The 21,339-nt window shown below is 38.4% G+C and overlaps 1 protein-coding gene across 1 annotated transcript; it reads right to left on the reverse strand.

Annotated features, from left to right (window-relative positions):
* Positions 1-8,034: 8,034 nt before the first annotated feature.
* On the reverse strand, positions 8,035-21,336 carry LOC5568589 (mutS protein homolog 4). The gene is made up of 6 exons (XM_021855917.1): positions 19,154-21,336; positions 18,895-19,099; positions 10,189-10,785; positions 9,818-10,127; positions 9,306-9,760; positions 8,035-9,244 (listed from the first exon to the last, which is right to left on the reverse strand). The coding sequence occupies exons 1-6, from the start codon at positions 19,261-19,263 to the stop codon at positions 8,180-8,182; spliced, it is 2,742 nt and encodes a 913-aa protein (XP_021711609.1). The 5' UTR covers positions 19,264-21,336; the 3' UTR covers positions 8,035-8,179.
* Between the last annotated feature and the right edge of the window lie 3 nt (positions 21,337-21,339).

The raw sequence follows: 21,339 nt of genomic DNA on the forward strand, positions 1-21,339 counted from the left end.
TATTATAGTTATGGATCACCTAGTCACGATTATTAGTCATTTTGTTTCACATACAATTCAAATGGAAATGCCCCTTAATACTAGGTGGCCCGTAGTAGTGTGACCACTGTACTACCAAAGATGAAATAAAGACCTCAATGTTCCTTGCAGTTGCCTAAAATTTTATGACGCATAAGGTAATAGAGCAAAATCTAGAATGCCATTAAAAGTGTACTGCGATCTGTCAAACTAGTGTACCTTTTGCAAGAGAGCAAATATTTGCAAATGCAGTTCCAGAAGTGGTACCAATTCTGAACCCGACTACTATGTCTCTATTCGTCTCTGGTCTTACTTTTCTCAAATGCGAATTTCGATTGGAAGTAGACATGGGACTGATATCCGATTATGGGCAGTATACGACACTGAAGACAGCCTTACAGTTGAGGTCGAAAGACCACCTATCGGAATCCCCGAGAGCTTTTATCCCATATTGACAAGTCTATTCTAGTCTAGTCTACTCTACTCTACACATCCAGTACTTGAAAGAATCCTGTAAGGACCTGTTCACAAATTTCATAACGCTGAAGGGGGTGGGTGGGTGTCTTCGAAATGTTACAGCTCATACAAAATTTGTATAATATCCATACAAAAAGCGTTATGAGGGGGTGGGTGGGTGTCAAAAATGGCCATTTTTGGCGTTATGACATTTGTGAATGAACCCTAAAATGGTAGAATGACAAATTCTATCATTTTTCTTGTCAACATTAATATTTTCATCATAGCAGTAATATGATACAAATATTGCAACAGCTGGGCCTACTGTGTAGAGTTTGGTTTTTGAGATTAAGGTGAAACATCTCGGAATCCAAAGATGGCCGGCACAATGGCCGACTTTTCCCCCTACTCACGTTTTCAAAGGCACAAAACTGGAGAAATAGTTGGTAAACGTCCCTGATCTTCTTATTTTAAGCTTTCTGCTAGTGCACAAAGCCAAAATAAAAAGTGCACTGTTTGGGATTTGGCGGATACAAGAAATCGTTGGGAGTGACGTGACTAGTTTTACTCCATTGGTGCTAAATCCTACGGGATAGGACAAAGGTATTTCTTTGCCCGGGTTGTTTAAGCTAGGCTTAAGCGCCATTACTCGCTCTCTGAAAAGAAAATTATATTAAACTAGTGGTCTCGGCCTGGGAAGGAGACACCGATACTACACACTAAATAGCGTTAGCGTTAGCGTTAGCGTAGTTACGGTATACTTCGTAGATTGGATACTAGCAACATTCATGTTTCTTTTTAATAATCTCATCCTGACTACTTTCAAGAACAAGGCAGGGGAGTATACCTTGTTCAAATCATAAACAAGAATACTAAAAGCATGAATATCGCTATTCCCGGCCACGCCCATCTTTACCGTAACTTGGGATAGGGGAAGGAAATGTTGATGTAGCACTTACTTAATGAGAGGCCACCGACTCAGCGACATCCTCATAAGTGCTACGGAGTTGGAGGTTGGGGAAGGTATATTGTCAGGATTCGCCTAGAAAGCTGGCGATAGACCATAAATATTTGTTGTTTAAGCGTTTTCAAATTAATCTTTTGAATGCCGGCAATCAAAAGAGAAAACAATAGCTTATTTATAGTATAAATAGTATTTCGCGAAATGCGTGTCGATTGTGCAGTAATATTTTTGCTCAATAACCAGTAAAAAGCAAAACCGATCCCTCCAGGGTCATCGGATTGTATAAAATAACGATACGCGTAAAAAAAAATCACGCCTATTGAAAAACTGTACTGTGCCCATTGAGAAACTGTACTGGGTGGTACTGTATTTTTAGATAATCGAAAAAGGAAAGGAAGCGCGTTCGAACTAAACACCCTAGGATAACACAGTCGGTTTTTCTGCTCAAAATTATACGAAAAGCAGAATCGATCCCTCCAGGGTCATCGAACGGTTAAAAAGCATCCACGACCGATTGTTAGTTGCGTAACACCCGCCCGGACAGAATGCGCAATCTGAACATAATTATCAAACTCCGAAAATAACATTTTCCGTTCAAGAAACGATCAGAAGTTCCACGACGCGGACAAAAACAATCCGGAAGGCTCACAAAAGAAAAAGTATCATACTGGAACAAACTCACCGGATTGATTCTCCAAATTTATGAGCTGCCTGTCACTTCCGGATGGTTCGGTGAACTGAGGGCAGCCAAAAACCAACAGTACTGAGGACACAAATCAAACAAATCACTTTTTCATTTTTCACTTTTCACTATTCCATTTCTGAATGCAAAAACTGTCCTGCTTGGGCTTCACGAACACTACCTAGCAAAACGCTCCAAAACAGGAAAAAAAAAAAAAAAATCTCCGGCGACGAAAACATGCGCGAAACCGTGAGCCAAATCTATCGGACGACGCAAAACCGAACTGTCCTGCTTGGGCTTCACGAAGCACTACTCGATATCTGTCGTTTCTGTAACATAAAACGGGAAACCTCGGAACATATGCTCTGCAGTTGTAGTGTTTCAAAGTGGGGTTATTTACAGTGATATTTCAGCTGCAAGTCCCAGAAAGGTTGTGGGTTTTATAAAAAATGCTTGAATTGTTCATTTGATTCACGGCGGACAGTTTTTAGTTCCTTTCAATGGTGCGAGTAGTAAAAAGGAATATTGCTCAAATGTTCATGGACTCAAAAGAAGCTCCGGGTCGGATGCAAGTCTTTTTCAAGAGACTTGGTCTCTGTTTTTATGAAAATATTCAAAAAATCATCTCGATAAAATTATTTCTAAAGTAACTTTTTTCCTTTTACTCCTTGTGAATGTATAAAGGCTTCATAGATACCTCCACAGATTCTTACACGACTATTGCGCACATGTTCTTCAAGAATTTATTCACGCATCATTCTAAGAATAGCTTTAAAAATGATTCTCCAGAGGTTTCTTCTAGATTACTTTGAAGAACTCTTGTAGGAACCTCTAGCTACATTTCTAGGTATTTCTCCGCCAATTATTTGTCAAGAATTTGTCAAGAAATTTATCTAGTGATTTTTCAAGGGATGCTGAGAGGAATTTTCTACTAGAAATTCTTCAGCACTCCAACGCTACATCCTTAAATATTTTCGACTGGAAATATTTTAATATTCCCAGATATTATTCCACAGCTCTTTCTCCACTTTGCACAGGAGTTCTTTCAAGAAATGCACAAAGAATCAATCCAGAGTTTTTGAAGAAATTCATTCAAGGATTTTTTTCAGGAAACCCAACACGAAGAAGAGTACCCAAGCCGATTGTTTTGAGTTTTTCTCAGCCATTTTGATAGATTTCTTCCAGAATTCATGTAAAGTTTCATCGAGGAATTGCTTAGAAAATCAATCAAGATTATTCAAGGAAATCTTTTAATGACTCTCCCAGGATGTCCTCAATAAAATAAATCAGGGATTCCTCAAGAAGTTACTCCAGAAAATTTTCGAAGAATTCTTCCATTTCGTGCAGGAATAACTACCGTAAAGTGCCGTAATTCAGCGCAGTTAAGGAATAAAACGATTCAAATTGTTAATTAAAAATTAGTATTGCATCAACAAAAGAGCTTTATGGGTGGATCGCTAGCAAATCTATTCAAGATTATGGGAAAAATATAAACTAGACTGTATTCATAATTTACAATAGTGATTTTTTTGAAATAGTTCACTCGTTGAAATTGCCTAATTCCGCGCATTTTTTAAACGCTTTTCCATATTCCGCGCAGAAGAATGCCTAATTCCGCGCACTCGTGAAACAATCAAATTAACATTAATTTTGATAAGGGGCTGCATCCATTAGTTACGTAACACTTAAAATTGAAAATTTTCAACCCCCTCCCTTTCCGTAACACTTTTTGTATGAGAAAACGTAGAGTTTTGTATGAACCGTAACTTTTTAGTCTACGTTCAGTTTTTTTTTATTAACTTTTTGTCTATCACATGAAATAAAGATAACCAAAACCGTAGCATTGGTACGTGTGAATTTCGTCTAGGGGAAAGTGGGGCAATTTGGCCATCTTAAGAAAAGTCGTAATAATTGAAATTTTTAGATCAATACGCACTTAAAAAAAACACGAATGAATTTTTCGTCGATTCTTCTGTCGATGGGGTGATATGAGCACCCTATTTTATGTTGTGAAATTATCCCATAGAATCTAACAATTCAATTATGTTATTCACTGAACTGGAAAGTTTAGAAATGAAATACTCTTTCGAAATCTACTGAGCTCATATTTGGCTTAAATATGCTTCTTATTGCATAGTTTTAGAAAATTCGGTCGAGAAAAAACCCCATCTTCTTCTTCTTGGCATTAATGTCCTCACTGGGACAGAGTTTGCTTCTCATCTTAGTGGTCTTATGAGCACTTCCACAGTTATTAACTGAAGCTTTCTTTGTCAAAGTTGCCATTTTTGCATTCGTATATATCGTGTGGCAGGCACGATGATACCTCATGCCCAGTGAAGTTAAGGAAATTTCCACTACGAAAAGATCCTGGACCGACCGGGAATCGAACCCAGACACCTTCAGCATGGCTTTGCTTTGTAGCAAACTGCACTGTTCATACAATACAAGGACCAGTTCGCATTATTGTTTGGAATCAAAGAGTTTTAAGCAAATCAATCAATGGTATCCACTAATGCCACGGGTAACTGAAACTTATTTTTTTAAGCAAAAAGAAACCTCAGAAGAACCTAAGGGTCATCCATAAATGACGTCACACAAAATATGGCCATTTTCAATCCTTCTCCCCCGTATTATCATACTTTTTGTATGGAGGCTTCGTAAATTATGTAGAGATCGTAAAGTTTCCGTGAATCATTTCCCGAGAGTGTGTCGTAATTTGTGGGGTCTTCTACAAATTACGACCTGTTGAACATGTGAACGATCTGTTGTTTTTACAATAATTCTATATGGATTGTATAATATAAATTAGAATCATAAACAAGTATACATTGCCAATGTTATGTGTGGTTCATTATGCTAAGTAAATTTTGTGCGCACAGATGTACACACTTAATTCAGAATGCCGAATCTCGGCTAATTTCAACCGAGATCCGCACAGCCGAGCTCGTGAAAAAAATCTAAGTGTGTATAGACTATTTTGTTGGGGCTGTGCATAAACCGGTATTTTTCACAGTAAGGGACCGTCCATAAATGACGTAGCTTTTTAGGGGGGAGGGGAAGTCTACGATTTTGCTACGAACCATGTATTAAGTATGGGAAAATAAGCTACGAAGGGGGAAGCGGTGTCAAAAATTGGTCAAAAGATGCTACGTCATTTATGGACGCTGCCTAAGTGGGCTTTCCCGATATTCCGCTTGTACATGAAACGTATGTATGCATAAAGTTACTTTCCAGAGAAATAGACAGATGTGAAGACGGATATAGCATGTTTTACTTGTCTGTTGTTATGCGAAGAACAGTGCGCGGAATTAGGGCATTATGAAAAAATATGTGGCCTAATTCCGCGCAATACTTTTTTGAATAAAACTCAATAATTATGCTAGTATTTGATAAGATTTCATAGAAGACCGATACTACACACTAAATATGCAACAAACTTCAAGATAATTCTAGCTCGCCAACGACAATCAAGGCTGGCTTGGTTAAAATCACCAGTTTCGTTTTGATGTGTGCCTTCGGTTTATCCGGACCAACATTGAAAAAGGGCCACATTTCTCTATGCATTTAATTTCACTTATTTTAGAAAAAGAGTAAAAATAAGCATGTTTCACTATTGTTTCTTAATTTAAATCGAAAATGCTAATGTGACATTGCTTTTGGATGTATAGAAACTAAATCTTATCTGCTGTTTTGTCACCTTCAACAAAATGAAAAAATATGCTTTAATTAATTACGCGCTTTTATCATGTCAGCCCATTGTTTTAGTAGGCGGCTCACACTGACGATTCGTGACAGCAGAATCTCGGCTCACCTTGACGCATACAAATTTCGTATTGGTTTCTCCCTCCCAGGTCTCGGCAAACTTCGTCTTGCCATCAAGTAGGCTGTTGCTCAACGCTATAGATCGTCCCATATAAAATGGTAGTTCCGTTCACTCTCGTTTTTTTCAAATTTCTCGGTGAATATCCTGGGATTTGTATACACACAAACACGTCGGAACCCTTGATGAACAAAATTGAGAAAGAATCAACCAAATCCGTTGACCCGTTCGCAAGCCGTGACATACAAACACCATTCCATTTTTAATTATATAGAGATAGATAGATAGATAGATAGATAGATAGATAGATACAGTCGCCTCTCCACATCTCGATATCGAAGGGACCATCGAGATAGGGAGAGATCGAGACAAAGAACAAATTTTTGATGAATACTAGATTGAAAAACACTCCGTTGCCAAGAAAGTAATACACAAACAGACGTCATTTCGCGCTCCTAATTTGTTTTGAATCCCAAAACTCTGGTCTAGTAACCTTCGATATTGATCATATCGACATACGGAGAGAATGTTGAGAACGTAAAATCAACAGAAACACATCGAGATATGGAGATATCGAGATAAGGAGGATATCGAGATATGGAGAGTGAAAATGTATGCAGACTGAAGGGACTTATGAAATCATCGACATAGGGAGAGATATCGAGATGTAGAACATCGAGATGTGGAGAGCCGACTGTAGATAGATAGATAGATAGATAGATAGATAGATAGATAGATAGATAGATAGATAGATAGATAATCCTGTCCTGTTAAACAGTAATAAGAGATAGATGAAGGTGAATACAGGGACCATAGTTCGCGTTATTACATGGACATAAAACATGATTTAGTCTCAGGATGAACATGATTGCTGGCTTTAGAGATTCACGATTTCATGTTTCAGAAATGGAAATCCATATGTAATAATTCTCATGTGCCTGTAGAAATTTAAGTTTAGAAACAATCAAGAGCTCTTATCTCATATTGCCTATCAGAAAACCATCATTGTCATAGCAACTCCTATACACCCATAAAAAATTCAGAATTAATCTCCGTGACACAATCGTGTAGCCTACTAGGATCGAGACTCGATGACGCTCTCTGATCTTCCCGTCATTTCTGGTGCAATATCGTCGTTATGGCGTTTTACTAGTCTCCAACAACTTGTCAGCAGCGGTCACTGGCAGACGAATCATTGCTGCCTTTGTGTCTCCATGCGTCTTCCTTAACTGGATAGTCATTTGCTTCTCCACCTCCAATGTGATGGATTTTGCTCAGGTGGCGCAGATGATTGATGCGTGCCACTATTTCTCTCTTTTATTCTCCCGCTGTTCTTATGCAGCGCAAATAGTGACGTCACTATTTGCGCTGCATAAGAACTGCGAGAGAATGAAAGAGAGAACTAGTGGCACGCAGCAATGATCTGCGTAAAATCCATCACATTGCTCCACCTCCACTTCCTTATCCAGCGATTGAGCCATGCGCTCCCGGAAAGCAATGCTGTAGGATTCTCCTTTTCAGTCAAAGAGCATCTCTTCTTATAGGCTACGCCTAGCTTTCACCACATTGTCGCTCAAATATCTTATCTCTGGTTCTTCTCCGACCCCCATGAGAAGCGTTGTGCACGTCGTAATATCACTAGCCTTGTCGAGTACACTGTGCCTTTTCGGTGGCTTCTACCAAGGTGCCTTTCTTTCTTCTTCTGTTTCATTTTTTGTACCTACTTCCTTTTTTGTCGCCAGCTTCTTAGATTCACATAGTCTCTCTCTTGGCAAGGCTCTTACTCTCATTGGAGTCATGGTAACTGGTGTATTTTCCATCCCCACCGACTTTCGCTACTGTATCGTACTCACAGCCGATAAAAGAGTCCTTCGGTTTCCAATGACTTCTGCTGCTGTTACTGCTGTTGCTTGTCTCTTGCGCTGCTGACGGTCTTCGTTGGTGTTGGGCTCAGGCATTCCCTTCTGCCGAACGGATTCATCACATTCACTGCTTTCCCTATGTATATGTATATACATTTTGTTTATCGATATATGTTTTCTTATAAATTTACAAAAGTGTACAAATCATTTATCGATGATGGAAGGATTCCGCTGTTTGTTAAAGGATTTTTATTATCATTTCATTTGATTCAAAATAGTTTGGTTCTATCTACATATAACTGGTAATTGAAAATATTTAAAACAATGAGTCTAATATGAGAATCTTCTGCTATATAAACGAAGGTACATGTATCAATCTATATTTCTTGCGAATCCTCATCAATCATAATCGTCTCATCGATTTCGAATGGCTCGCTTCCGCCAGTAGCTATCGCTTCGCTCTCTCCGGCAATGCCTTCACTTACGCTTGGCATCGTCAAATCGGAGTTCACGTTCTGCGTTTGGTTCTTCGTAGCCAGCAGCGATTCCAACGGAGTTTCTTTCAGATAATTCACCACATCAACTGGTAGCGTGCCTACAAATCTTTCCAGAAGTTCGTTGATCTGAACACCCAATGCTTCCATGTTCTCCGCGTTGCCTTCCGACATCAGCAGTGCTAACTGAGCGTACAAATCGTACAGACGTTTATCGAAGTGCTGTAGGTTAGCCTGAGTCGAAAAGGATCCGTTGAATGTTGTCGTATTGTGTGTAAAACGTCCACCAATTGTGCGGTTCTTCAGGTCTTCGTTGATTTGCTCAGCACGAGAAATCACAGTCTCCGGAATGCGCACACACCTTGCCAATGCGATGCCGTAGTTCTTGACATTGGTTTTGCCTTCTGCTACCGTGTATTTGTAGCGCAGACGTTCGAATCCATCAACGTCCAACACTTCCGTTTGTAGACATAGACGGGAAACGTTATGCATGTGCTCCAGCGGGCGTAGCATATCATGACAATGTGTCGTAAGATATACGAATGGTCTCTCTACTGCCGCAAGACTTTCACAAGCAGCTCCCGCCTTGAATCCCACGAAGCTAACAATTCTTTCCAGCAGCTTCCAGCGCGGTCCACTTGGGTCCGGTGACTGCGTGTCGCCGAAGAGCTCATCAATCACCACCAAGCTATTCACCGTCAAGCTATGGGCAATGGTTTCCAGCTTACGGGACATTCGTGATGAATTCGAGAGGTCGTGTTCGATGTTCTCCGCAGCACCGAAAACAACCATCAGACGATCGGCGATACGAAACTCAGCTCTGGCCGCTGGAACGTAACAACCCAACTGGGCCATGATCTGCAGCAGACTAATCGTTTTCATGTAGACCGTCTTGCCGCTCATGTTGGGCCCTGTTACGATGAATACGTTGTACTCGGGGGTTGCTATCTGATTTTGGAGGATAGAACATATTAGTTAGGATGATAACTTTGAATGGGACTGGACTTACGATATTATTCTTAACCACTTTCTCAACCTCCCCATACGCTTCGAGTAAAGGATGTCGAGCAGCCACTATCTTGGTAGATCTTGAAAACGTTGGTCGGCAAAATTCCTTATTCTGACTAACAACGGCCAACGACTGCAGCACATCCAGATCGGTTACGTTCGCTACCAACGCGTAGATCGATTCCACATGTTCCCTAATATCATCGATGAGCTGCTTAATAACGCTAAAGCTGACCATCTCGATTTCCTTGACAATTCCGTTAATCCTTTCGTTGAAGGCTTGTAGCGGTCCCGTAGTCAGGCAACACCTTTGTCCGGATCGGTTCAGAATTTTAAATATTCGTGGGAATGAAGGTCCTGCATCCTTGAAAGCGACTTGCATGTGGAATCCCAAAGATTTTGTGTAACTCATTTTCAGTAACATCCGATATTCTTGGGTAAGATTAGCCACGTATTCTAAAAAACCGTACTGTTGTTAATCTTATGTCTAGCGACAAAAATTGAAAAACTGACCCCGGATTTCATCAATTACTTCTGAGTATAGACTGCGGAGGACGTCTAGCGTTGAGGAAACTTTTGACTTAACCAGAAACAGCCGATGATAGTCGGAAACATGCACGTTTCCGCTTTCCACATCTAGCACTGTACTAATTCTATCATTCAGCTGTTTGTATACTTCATTCGAGAGAGTATCTTTAATGTCCAGCAAGATTGAACACTGGACGTCTTCTAGCAGGGCTTTGAGTTCTGGAACACTTCTTAACGCATTGCGTAATGTTTTAGCCTGATTCAATACATGTATGGTGTTCTGCTTAGTAGTTCTCTAAAAAGATTCATCTAATAGACACGATTTGAAATATGATAAGAGTACGATGATCACTTACCGACTTGTCAACATCCACTGCCAGCTTCATTAGTCCACCGATATCTACCAAGTCCCGTAGAATACGCTGTATTCCACACAGCAGGTCGCTCTTCATCAGCAGTTCATCAACGCAAGCCAATCGAGTTTCCAGCAATTCACGGCTACTGCTAGGCTCTAATAAGTTAGCTCTCAAGTGTCGCTTGCCTACACTTGTGATACAGTGATTCAGCAGACGATACAACGAATGCTTGTCATTCGACTTATGCAGTGAGTAAATCAGCTCCAGATGTCCAATACACTCGACATCGATTGTCATGGTTTGGCGTTTGCTCAAGTAGCAAAACTGCAATGACTTGGGAGCAATCCGCAGAAGATTGCTTTCAAAGCAATGTCGAATAAGGGCTCCGACTGCTGCCAATCCGTAGTACTTGGCACGGAGTGTGTCCTTCAAAGTTTGGAAAGCCGAACAGCAAAGGCTATCCATGTGCTTCATGGCGAAACCATCGTTGAAGAAGCTTCTGGGTAGGCTTACGATCTGGACGTGGGGCAAAAGCTGCCGGATCAAGTTTGGTAGATTGGAAGCCCGAGTATTCAGTGAGTGGTCACTGAAAAATACCTGGCAGAGGGTGGGAACTCTATATTATTGCTGTTTATATACACTTCATTCGCTTAAGGTTTTATAATTGGCAGCAAGATTGTACACTAGACGTAATTTGAAACTAAAGTAAGTCGAAGGGAAATCTCTGGGATAATTCCTGGGAGTATTAGAAGGAAAGAACTTTTTTAACATCTTTAAGAAATTCTAGACAAAAAAAAGGAGGGAATTCTAAGAAAACTGAATTTTTTTTCTAACGGTATTACTAAATGGGAAGAGTTATTGAAAACATTCCTTGGAAATCGAGGATATCCTTAAAAAAATCAGAATAAACTTTGGAGAAATCTCTGGAGTTAGTGCCGTGTAGAGTGACTTTGGCCACCCTTTTCGGTGCATTTCATGGCTAGTATGAACGTCAAAAAACTAGTCTTCGACCATCTAGTGGCTATTTATAACACGTATATGGCAACCCTAATCCCACCTATTGGATTTGACAGTAGCCAAGATCAATTGAGTATCCGCATTACAATGCACTTGAGTATCCAACGGTTGCTTAGAACATGTTGGATTCGAAAGGATGGCGGCTTCGCATACTGGTGATTTATAACGTATTCTTGAAACTTGCCATATTGTTTTCATTATCAGTCACCCTTATGGCCCAATGTGGGGTGCACGACGGTATTACTGAACACATCTTTGAAAATTAACTAGTTGTATACTTGAAGTTAGCCTGAACCGAAACCCGTGAAACAATCTCTGGATGAACTCCTGAACAAATCAAAAAATATTTTCAAAGCTCTCTGAGAAAAGTGTGTTTGGTTTATCTGAGAAATCTTTAAAAGATGCTTTCAAAATTACTCTTGCATTAGCAAGATTTCTCAGATAAACCAAACACACTTTTCTCAGAGAGCATTGAGAAGATATTTTGATTTGTTCAGGAGTTCATCCAAATAATTTTCCAGGTTTCTGTGTAGCCTTTTTTTTATTTCTGATTGGTCACTTTTTGGTCTTCTTTGCAAGCAGTTCTCCAAGGAATATCAAAGGATGGCTTCAGAACTGTTGCTACAATCTCTTGGAAATTCGTCAAATAATATTGTGAGATTTGTTCAAGCTTCCAACGTGAATTTCTTCTGAACGACAACCAATTTTTATTACATATTTTATCCATAAATAGATTCCGGAATACATACTTGAGTTCAACAAAATACTTAATCTTTCAAAAGCTCAAAGTTTTCCTTCGCATCTTCTCCAAAAAATCATTGATTCGGTCAAATCTTATACTATGAGATATCTTGCAGAAAATTCTACTAGAAATTCCACCGTAAATTCTGAATTCCCTTAAATAGCTTTCCCAAAAAAATGTATTACAAATTCTTCCGTGAAGTTCATTCAATGTCCTTTAGAAATATTTCCAAAATATATCACAAACACCGTCGGAAATTCTATGTTTGCTTTTCTAGAAACTCTGCTTCAAAACCTCGGATTATACAAGAATTAAAGTGATTAGACCAAATACCGTTAGGCGGAATGTCGTTAGGACGAAGGCCATTAAGCCGAATGCCGTTAGGCCGAAAGGGTGATTAGGCCGAAAATGGACGATAGTTCAAATGCGTAACGAACAGGAATAGGTCAGGATGATTTGCATATCCTAGAAACCGTCGAATGAATTTTCAGGTCTAATGGATTGTTAGTTGTTAGATCAGGATAATTTGCATTACCTAGAAGCCTACAATATCCGATGTGAAATATGAATAGAAAGAACAGCCTTTGATTAAAAGAAGGAAAAAACACTGATGTTAGCCATCTGAAATAATAGTAAATGATAAAATGTTATTTTGGCCTCACGGCCATTTCGGCCTTATGGCATTCGGCCTAACGATCTGCACCGGTTTTTGACATTTTTCTTTTCTCCGAATCTCCAGAGGATTCTGATGAGGAAATTTGATGAATGAAAAATCCCAGGAATATTTTTGCTTCCGAAATTTACATGACGGTAAAAAAAAAACTGTGGAAAAACATTTAGCATTTAGGGAAGGGAGAAAAGATTTGTTTAAATATTTATATACGGTTAGGCATGATTATATTATGCATCACATCACCAACAATTGGTGACTCCCAGATCTCTACCTCATCCCACTAACCCAATATCCTTTCCATGACAACCGTGGAGATGCAGAGGTGATCTCGGTCTCTAGTAAGAACGATAGTTAGTGTATTCCTTCCCTTCCCCGATGATCGTGGCAGGTACGGATATTGACTTTGAAATTTGAGCTCTCGATTTGTGCACATTGAGAATGGTAAGCTATTCCCAAGCCACATTCATTAGATCTCTGTGCAACTTCGATTGTTCTGGTCAATCACGGTCATCTATGCTCATGCTCATGCTCATTACGTCCTTACTGGGAAAGACCCTACTTCACAGCTTGCTGTTCTTATGAGCGCTTCCACAGTTATTAACCGAAAGCTTTCGTTGCCAAAGTTGCCATTTTCACATTCGTATATCAGGAAGTCAAGACAGTTTCCAATACAAAAAGATCCTGGACCGACCGGGAATCGAACTCAGACACCTTCAGCATGACTTTGCTTTGTAGCTGCGGACTCTAACCACTTGCCTTAGGAAGGCCCCAATTCTAGGAGTTTGATAAATTGCAAAATTCTTTTACAAATGGTTCCTGATTTCTGAAATTTTATTAAGAATTCCTCAACGAAAGTAAAATCTTACATTTCGAATTTTGGCAATGTTCTTTAAAAATACCGTTAATATTTTCGCTTTAATTTTGTGTAGTTTCTACCACTACAGGTAATTGAAAATAGTCCCTCCTAAAACATTGTTTGGGATTTTTGCTATTAGGAAAAAAAATCTACATTAATCTGTTCGTCATAGTGAACGAGTCGGTTTTGTTGGTGTTGTTTTTTTTTCGTTCTTTTGGTTTGCGCACGTTTTTTGGCATGGAACGCAAAAGTCTCGCGTCTCCAGAGTGATTTCTTTCTCAGTTAGTCTGTATGCGTTAAGTGAAGCTGATAGTGGATTGTGGCTGCTCTGTCAAGAATGAAGGATCAATTGGTGAGCTCGTTTCATGCTTTTATTTCAGATATGTAAAATATGTATGACTGTACATTTAATCGTTACAACGGTGGGACGTAAATATGATTTTTTAACAAACTATGAATGGTTCATCACTATAGGCGTCGGCATAAACTCTTATTTATAAATTATTTGTGTTATCCAAAAAAAAAAACAGTCGAACCATTCAAGAGGTTCACTTTATTCAACATATTTTGAATGCTTCGCCACTGTAAGTGTCGGCATGAGATTGTTCAGTGATAGTCCAGCCAATTGTGTTATTTTCTTTTCATATGAGTAAAGCATTAAGCTAGTTGTTCAACAAACTTTGAATGGTTCGTCACTTCAAGTGTCGATATTGTTTTCCTCTGCTTGAAAATTATTTACATCAATTGAAAATATTTATAAGCATGTTTATATTTTACAAATAATTGCTTATCATGGTCTAATTATTCATAAATGTCGACGATCCTCCTCATTTAGAAACATCCCTCCCAGTAACCTTTGTGGAGATGCAGAGTCTCCAAACAGCAGAGGTTACACACTAACATTCCTTCCCCCAATCCCACCTGACTGTAAAGACGTGGCCGTCTCCGTTATTGACCCTGTATAGAGGCACTAAGTTATGCACATTGAAGAAGATTATGGCCAATCCCTGCCGAACTTCTAGTTAATTTATTGTGCATCTTCACTGACTTCGGTCAATCACGAAATAACAAACATTGATATTTGTAGTCTGTCTAAGCTAAGCTAAGCTACAAAAGACTTAAGCTTTCTTGTCAGGTATATCGTATGGAATTTCGTTAAACATTTTAGAAATTCTACATGGAGTTCTTGATTTTTTCCACAGGAATTTAGTATTTGTTTTTCGAATTAGGCTGAAACTATCTAACAAATTTCTTAAAAAATTCTTTAAAAAAATTATTTGCATGTTTTACTTTAGAAAGCTGACAGAAATTGGATATGGATATAGTGAAGAAATACTCGAATATTGAGATTTTACTTAAGAAACATTTATAGACCCTGAGTGAATACCTTATGCAATTTCAGGACATTTTTTTTAGATGTTCTAAAATGAATTGCAAAATCCTCTCAGTAAATCCGATAAAAAAAATCTTTAGACAATCCCAATAAGAATCAAATATTTTTTTATAAAATTCTCAGAATAAGAAGAAATTTTTCAGTATTTTCGCGGAAGAGTTTTTTTGGGTACACCTCGACGTACACGGGGGATGCGTACCATGAAAAAAAGTTTTCAGTTCAAAATTTCAAAAACCGCACAAAAAAAAATTTCTCGACGTTTCTTGCAAAAATAAGGTTTTGGCGAAAAAAATGTATGGCCGTGTAAAAAAATCCGTGTCATTGGAGAAAGCACTGGAAAAAGTATGGAAATAGTTCACGAAGAAATCCCCGTAAGAATTCTCAGTGGAATCTCTTAAATGCACATGGGTGAAAAACTAAAAAGTTCGTGAAAGAACCCCAAGGGATATTCTTCGTGAGTTCATTAAAAGAATTCCTGAAGATTTTTTTACTACATTAATCAATTCACTGAAGTGCAGCTATATGAGAAAAAATCTCAAACAAATAAAATCTATGCAAACTACCAAGTTTGTGAAATGATTAGTGAGACCGACATTACTTCTGTAAAACAAGAATTTGCTAGACCCTCTCCTGAAAAAATCCAACAATCCCAGGTCCTCGATGTGTGTTCTAACCACAACTCTATTGTTTTTTCCAACATTGAACGAAAAATACTTGTACTCTGAATTTTTCACTGATTAGTTATCCTCAGATGTAAAAAAATAATTTTGATTGAAAATTCTGAGAATTTTCAGTGAATCAAAAGTCCCATTACTGTGCGTATAATTTCGTTGTTATATAAGTTGTTATGGTAGTTTTTACGGCACAATTTTTTTGAGTGTATGAAAAAAAAAATGTTGCAAACACTCTAGTACACAAATTTTAGTACAAATTTATTATCTCAAAGTAAAAACTTTTTATTCAGGAAGTTGCTGGAGAGAACAATGTAGTCCGAAGGATGGAAAAATACTATATTTTCATCATAAGAATTGTAAGAAAGATATGGGAGGTTGAATTTTCAAACTTGATAAAATTCTTCCAGCAATTCTTAAGCTAGGTATGCTGTTGAGCTCAAGAAAAGGAAAAAATTCTGCGCAATAAATGGTCAAGAAATTTTCTACAGTGAGCTCCATTTGAATTGACATTTCTTTTCAACTGCGTACTGCGATCAAAGAAAAATGCTTTTCTTGAGCATTTCTTGCAAGGAATTTCCCACGCATCGAGACAGGCGATTACTTTTCTGTTGAAGCGCATACTTCCCATTAAAGAGTATTTTGAATAAGGTTTATACCCTCAAAGGCTCATAAGCTATAGTCGACTCCACATTTCGATATTGCAAGGACCATCGAAATAGGGAGAGATCGAGACAATGAACACATTTTCAATGAATACTAGATCGGAAACCACTTCATTACCAGGATAATAATAAACAAGCAGAAAGTATTGCGTACCGTAATCCGGAGTATCATTGATCAGCGGGGTAACATTGATCGGAATGACTTATCTCTTAAAAAGTTCATATCATCATTGATTGATGGAATATTTCCAAATCATGAATGATGCTTCTCTTTCTCATATTCATAACCAAATAAAAGCGAAGATTTTTGCAAAAATGGTGTTTACCTTATGCGTAAATTTGTCAACTTTTTGAAACAATGATTTCAATGGTTAAGGATGACACTACCGAAGATTCATGTCTTACATAAGTTATGCAAACGATGTGAACAAGGAAAATGCGATTCTCACTAAAAATGGCATCGCCAAAAACGATTCCAAGTTTGCTCATTTAGGCAACATTACCGTATTACTGTTGAGAATGCAGAATTCCCCAAGGCAATTGCCTACCTTTAGGCGTATTCTGTGATTTTAGGAGTTTTTAATTTTAAAATAACTCAAAAAGTAAATGACTTGTAAGCGTTTGACTTTCATATTCGGCTTCAGGGGCCTTGATTTAAGCAAGTAACGATATTTTCAATACTTCCGAACGTTGTTTACACAGGTGATCAATGTTACCCCAAATCAGCTAAATTAAAAAGTCGCTCAAAACATTTTTTAAACATGTCTAAAACTTTCAAAAAACAAAATACAGTATATAGTCACGGTGGCAGTACTTGTTTTAAAAATATAAAATTGGCAACATTTCCATTTTCAAACGAAATATTTAAGAAACATTCAAAAAAATGATCAATGTTACCCCAGATTACGGTACTTCTGAATTGTTTTCAATAACGGGTGTTCAATAAAAATGGTAATTTTTTCGGTCATTTACTTAGTAATAAAAAAATGTTTTTCAACGATATTTTTTTTTATTAAAAACACAATGTTTATTCTTCAAAAAACGTCGATGAATATTGGAGAGGGGGTCCTGATCAGCCGTACGACGCAACTTAGTCGCGATGCTCTCATAGGATCGCTGGACGGCACTGACGTCCATCTTCCGAATACTATTCCGGATCCGCGGGGTCAACTGTTTCGTATCCTTGGCCTGCCAATTTTTTTGCACACTAGGGCACTGAGGGAGCCCAAAAAATCCTCAATGGGACGGCACTGGGGCAAATTCATCGCGTTCCTTTCTTTCGGCACGTACGACGTTCAATCCACCGGTAGGTATACTAAATTCACTCGGTCTGAGAATTGTCACACTTGAATGGGGCACGCTCTCGTATGATCCCCACGTGGTCTGGACCCGCTCTAGTGTCAAAATTCTTGAACCGAGTCAGTTTAGTACACCAGTGGATAAGACCATATCGAGAATTAGAACATGAAATGAGGACATCTAGTTTTTAGTACAACTAGTTTTTTAATTCATAAGCATTACAAATGATTTCTCGGATTTGTTGAACTCAAGTGTTTATGAACTTTTATGGCTCTGAATCTTTTTTATAAACTTCCCAGAGATCAGTGGCTATACTGGTTAATCTGAAGGCATACAGTTATTGTATATTTTCAACTCAACAATTGAAAATATAATTATTTGCATACAGTACATAGAACACCAAAAAATAACTGTTTATGCTTGAAAATCTAAGAAATTATTCGCAAAAAGTTCTTGGAGCTAAGGTAGGCATCTATCTGCTTTAAACAGTCGCTTAATTCAACACATTAGAGAACATGCAAGAACATCCATGCTTCGTTTTGATGGGATATAAACCTAAGCTAAACCCGATCAACTTTGTGTTGCGTTTTGGAAAAGCGGAGTATTTCATAGATTGCATACTGAAAACTGCCATGTTGACAACTCTCGCATACTCTGAGATAACGCCCTAAAAGCCATTGGTAGCCACGAGTGTAGCTCGTTGTTTCTGAGCACAAGAAACAATAAGCATCCAAACCAACATCACAGGCAGGTAGATAATGATCCTTTCTTTCATATAGCGTTGTTAAATAACATGAAAATCCATTCAATTGCTCAGAAACAAAGAGCTACACACATGGTTACCACATGGCTTTTAGGGCGAGATCAGAAGTTATGCGAGAACTGTACCACGCTGTGGAGTTTGGAATTGAAGTGGCAAACGGGAGCACCACCAAATACACGACACTCTCCTTGAGACGTTACTGGAAGAGTGAGATGTTAGTTTTCGCAATGCCTACTTGATTGCCTGGGTGTCATTGTCACATTCTTTAGCTAGTAGGATGTCGCTAAGAGAGCTAAGAGAACGCCACTGAAAGCATAGGGTTACAACAATGCGGATCAATATCACACACAAACACTTTTAAAAAACAATTTGGGAAGAAATAGCTGTCCAATCGAAACTTAGAGACGGAAAGACATGACGATTTCCATTTCCACCTCCTTTCCAAATCCGAGGAAAGGAAAGGAAAGGATTATGATGAAATGACATCTACTTGAAGAGAGGCCATCGACACCCCAGTTGGATAATGAAAAAGATAACGGTTTAATAACACAAAGATAACGGCTTAATAACACAAATTTAGTGTGCAATATAGTAATTTTCTGCGTTACCGGAATCCATATAACTTACCATGACGGGATTCAGTGCCTGCAGCGAGGTTAGGATGTTCGAGTACCAAAAGTTGTCACTAAACTGCGACATTTGCAGCACCGGTGCCGCGATGTCGATGCCGGCCAACCCGATCTCCAGTGTGGCATGGCCTCGCCCTTCCGCCACGGCACATATTGGATATGGCTCGTTGGCGGCCACCGTTTGGTTCAGCGTGTCGTGGATGCTGATGGATTCAACTGTTGATGTTCGGGTTGTTAGGTTATAATAGAAAACTTACCTTTTACTAGCGGCTCGACTGCTGCTTGGCCGGAGGTCAATATGTCGAAAAACTTGCGGCTTGGGAAGAGGTTCCACCGGTCGATCGATACGATTTTTCATAAAATTCATTGCAATGTTTTATCAGGGAAAGATGGTAACACGTGTTCACTGTTTACTTCCGCGTACGAACTGTCAATTGCGAAAGCGTGATTCGCTTGCTTCGATCAGTGTGTTCAAACAGTTGATCTGGGCGATCTAGTAGCCAGCTTTGGGACAGAATAAAACATCATGCGTTCATTTCTTCATGGCGTGTGTATGTCTCAAATGTATATTTTTTGTCTTCCTTCCATCATCATTAGAGAACAATAATACTTATCTTTACAAAACATGGTATTCAATTTTACACTGTTGGTTTGCCTCGCAACTTCTCTTGTGTTGTGTTTCCTTTCCTGGTTGCTGTTCCCCCTTGGTTCGTTCAAGTTTTCGGCAACGAACCACATCCGAAAGGAAATAATGTTTCTCGATTTCATTCCGCATCCCATTTTCCAATCAAACAAACAATCGACCGTACATTTTGTTGCACCACTGTTTCCTTTTCTCTTTTGGTATTCGCTAACTTCTAATGCTTCCTGTTATCAGATTTTTTTTGTTTGTTTGCAGATTTTGCATCACATCACTTATTTTTTTCTTTCTTCTGAAATATACACAATTGTCCTTAGCAGTTTGTAGTTTTTTCGCACTTACTGAAATAAGTATGAGTTCCAAAGTATTTTTTTTTTCATAGCACAATCAGATATAATTTACAATCGTTACCCTATTTGCTTGATCGATTTCTCACCGGAACGGCTTTCCGGCAGCCTGCTTTGTGATTCTTCTTTCTTGCTGACACAGAGAAAGTTCACGTCAAACCTCTTGATTGAGAATTAGCGTTTTAGTTATTTTACTTTTAGAAGTTTGCAAGTTGATTTAGCACATGGAAAACTTGTTCACAATCATTCGTCACGATGTTCTGGTTTTCTCATAAGAAAGTGAGTGAAATGCCCCATTCAAGTTATAGTTTAGTTTAGTTCTTCGCTGCTTTTTATTGTGTGTTTGGTTGAGTGTATATGAAATGTGTATTCACTAGTTATGTTGTCTTTCTAAACGCGTGTAATGGATTTGGGTTTACTTTGTTCGTCGATTTAGGTTGAAAGTTTATACTAACTAAGCGATGTTTGATTAATATCTGTATGTTGCAATTTTTTCGAAACATAGCTTTAGTATATTTCACCATCTTTTTGGTTTACGGTTGTTGCTGTTTTCTAGATAAGCCGACATTGCATCAATCATTGTTTCTTTTTTTTTTTCTAGTGTCATTGTTTCAGCGTAAAAACTAATAAGCGTTTAGTTGTTTGATTCTTCTCCGTTTTCACTCAGATAAATCGATCATGGTTGGTTTTGCTAAGCGAAATACACAAGCCCAAAATCATCATATAATCAAAGTAAGAAAAAAAAGTTCATCGAAAAAGCAATTCCACTCTTCTATAATTGCATATTTAATGTGGGTTTTACGTTTGTTACTATTGTGATTATTTAAATTACGCTTTGGTTATATCCTACGCGGATAATTGCATCACTTTTTTATATTTTTTATTGGATGATCAAGCCTTGTTTTGCGTCTTTTAGCGGATGAAATCTCGAGTTCTTTTTTATTGGTTGTTCGATAAGTTTGTATAAAATTTACACAATTTTTTTTTCTCCGAATTTGATTTACCATGATGCCATTTGTTGTTACAGCCTTTTGCCCCTTCTGGTTTCGTATGTGTATGTGAGTGTGTTTGTGTACGTGCAGCCGATGTCCATTAGAATTATTTCGTTTCTGTAAAGTGAGTGAATGTGCGTAGCATGCATGGTTCAAAGCCTGCTATGTTAATCAGCTCTTGTTAGCGTCAGCATTAAACTCCGTTGCGATTTACCATAATGTTGCTGTTATCATTTTCTTCTTAGTAAAATTGGCTAGTTTGTTTTGCTTGGTAAACATTTTTCTTTAAAAAAAACCTATGTCATTCTCCTTTTCTTCAAAACTTTCTTTCGCTAGTTTAACGTGTACATGTGCTCTATAGTTATCCATTACCAAGCCAAGCGCTGCGGATCTACAGTTTCAAACCATTTCCAGTTCCGGTAGCGTGTGATTTTTTTTAATTTCCCATAATTTTGACATTTCCT

The sequence above is a fragment of the Aedes aegypti genome, chromosome 3, assembly GCF_002204515.2.
Source record: "Aedes aegypti strain LVP_AGWG chromosome 3, AaegL5.0 Primary Assembly, whole genome shotgun sequence".
Lineage (NCBI taxonomy): Eukaryota > Metazoa > Arthropoda > Insecta > Diptera > Culicidae > Aedes > Aedes aegypti.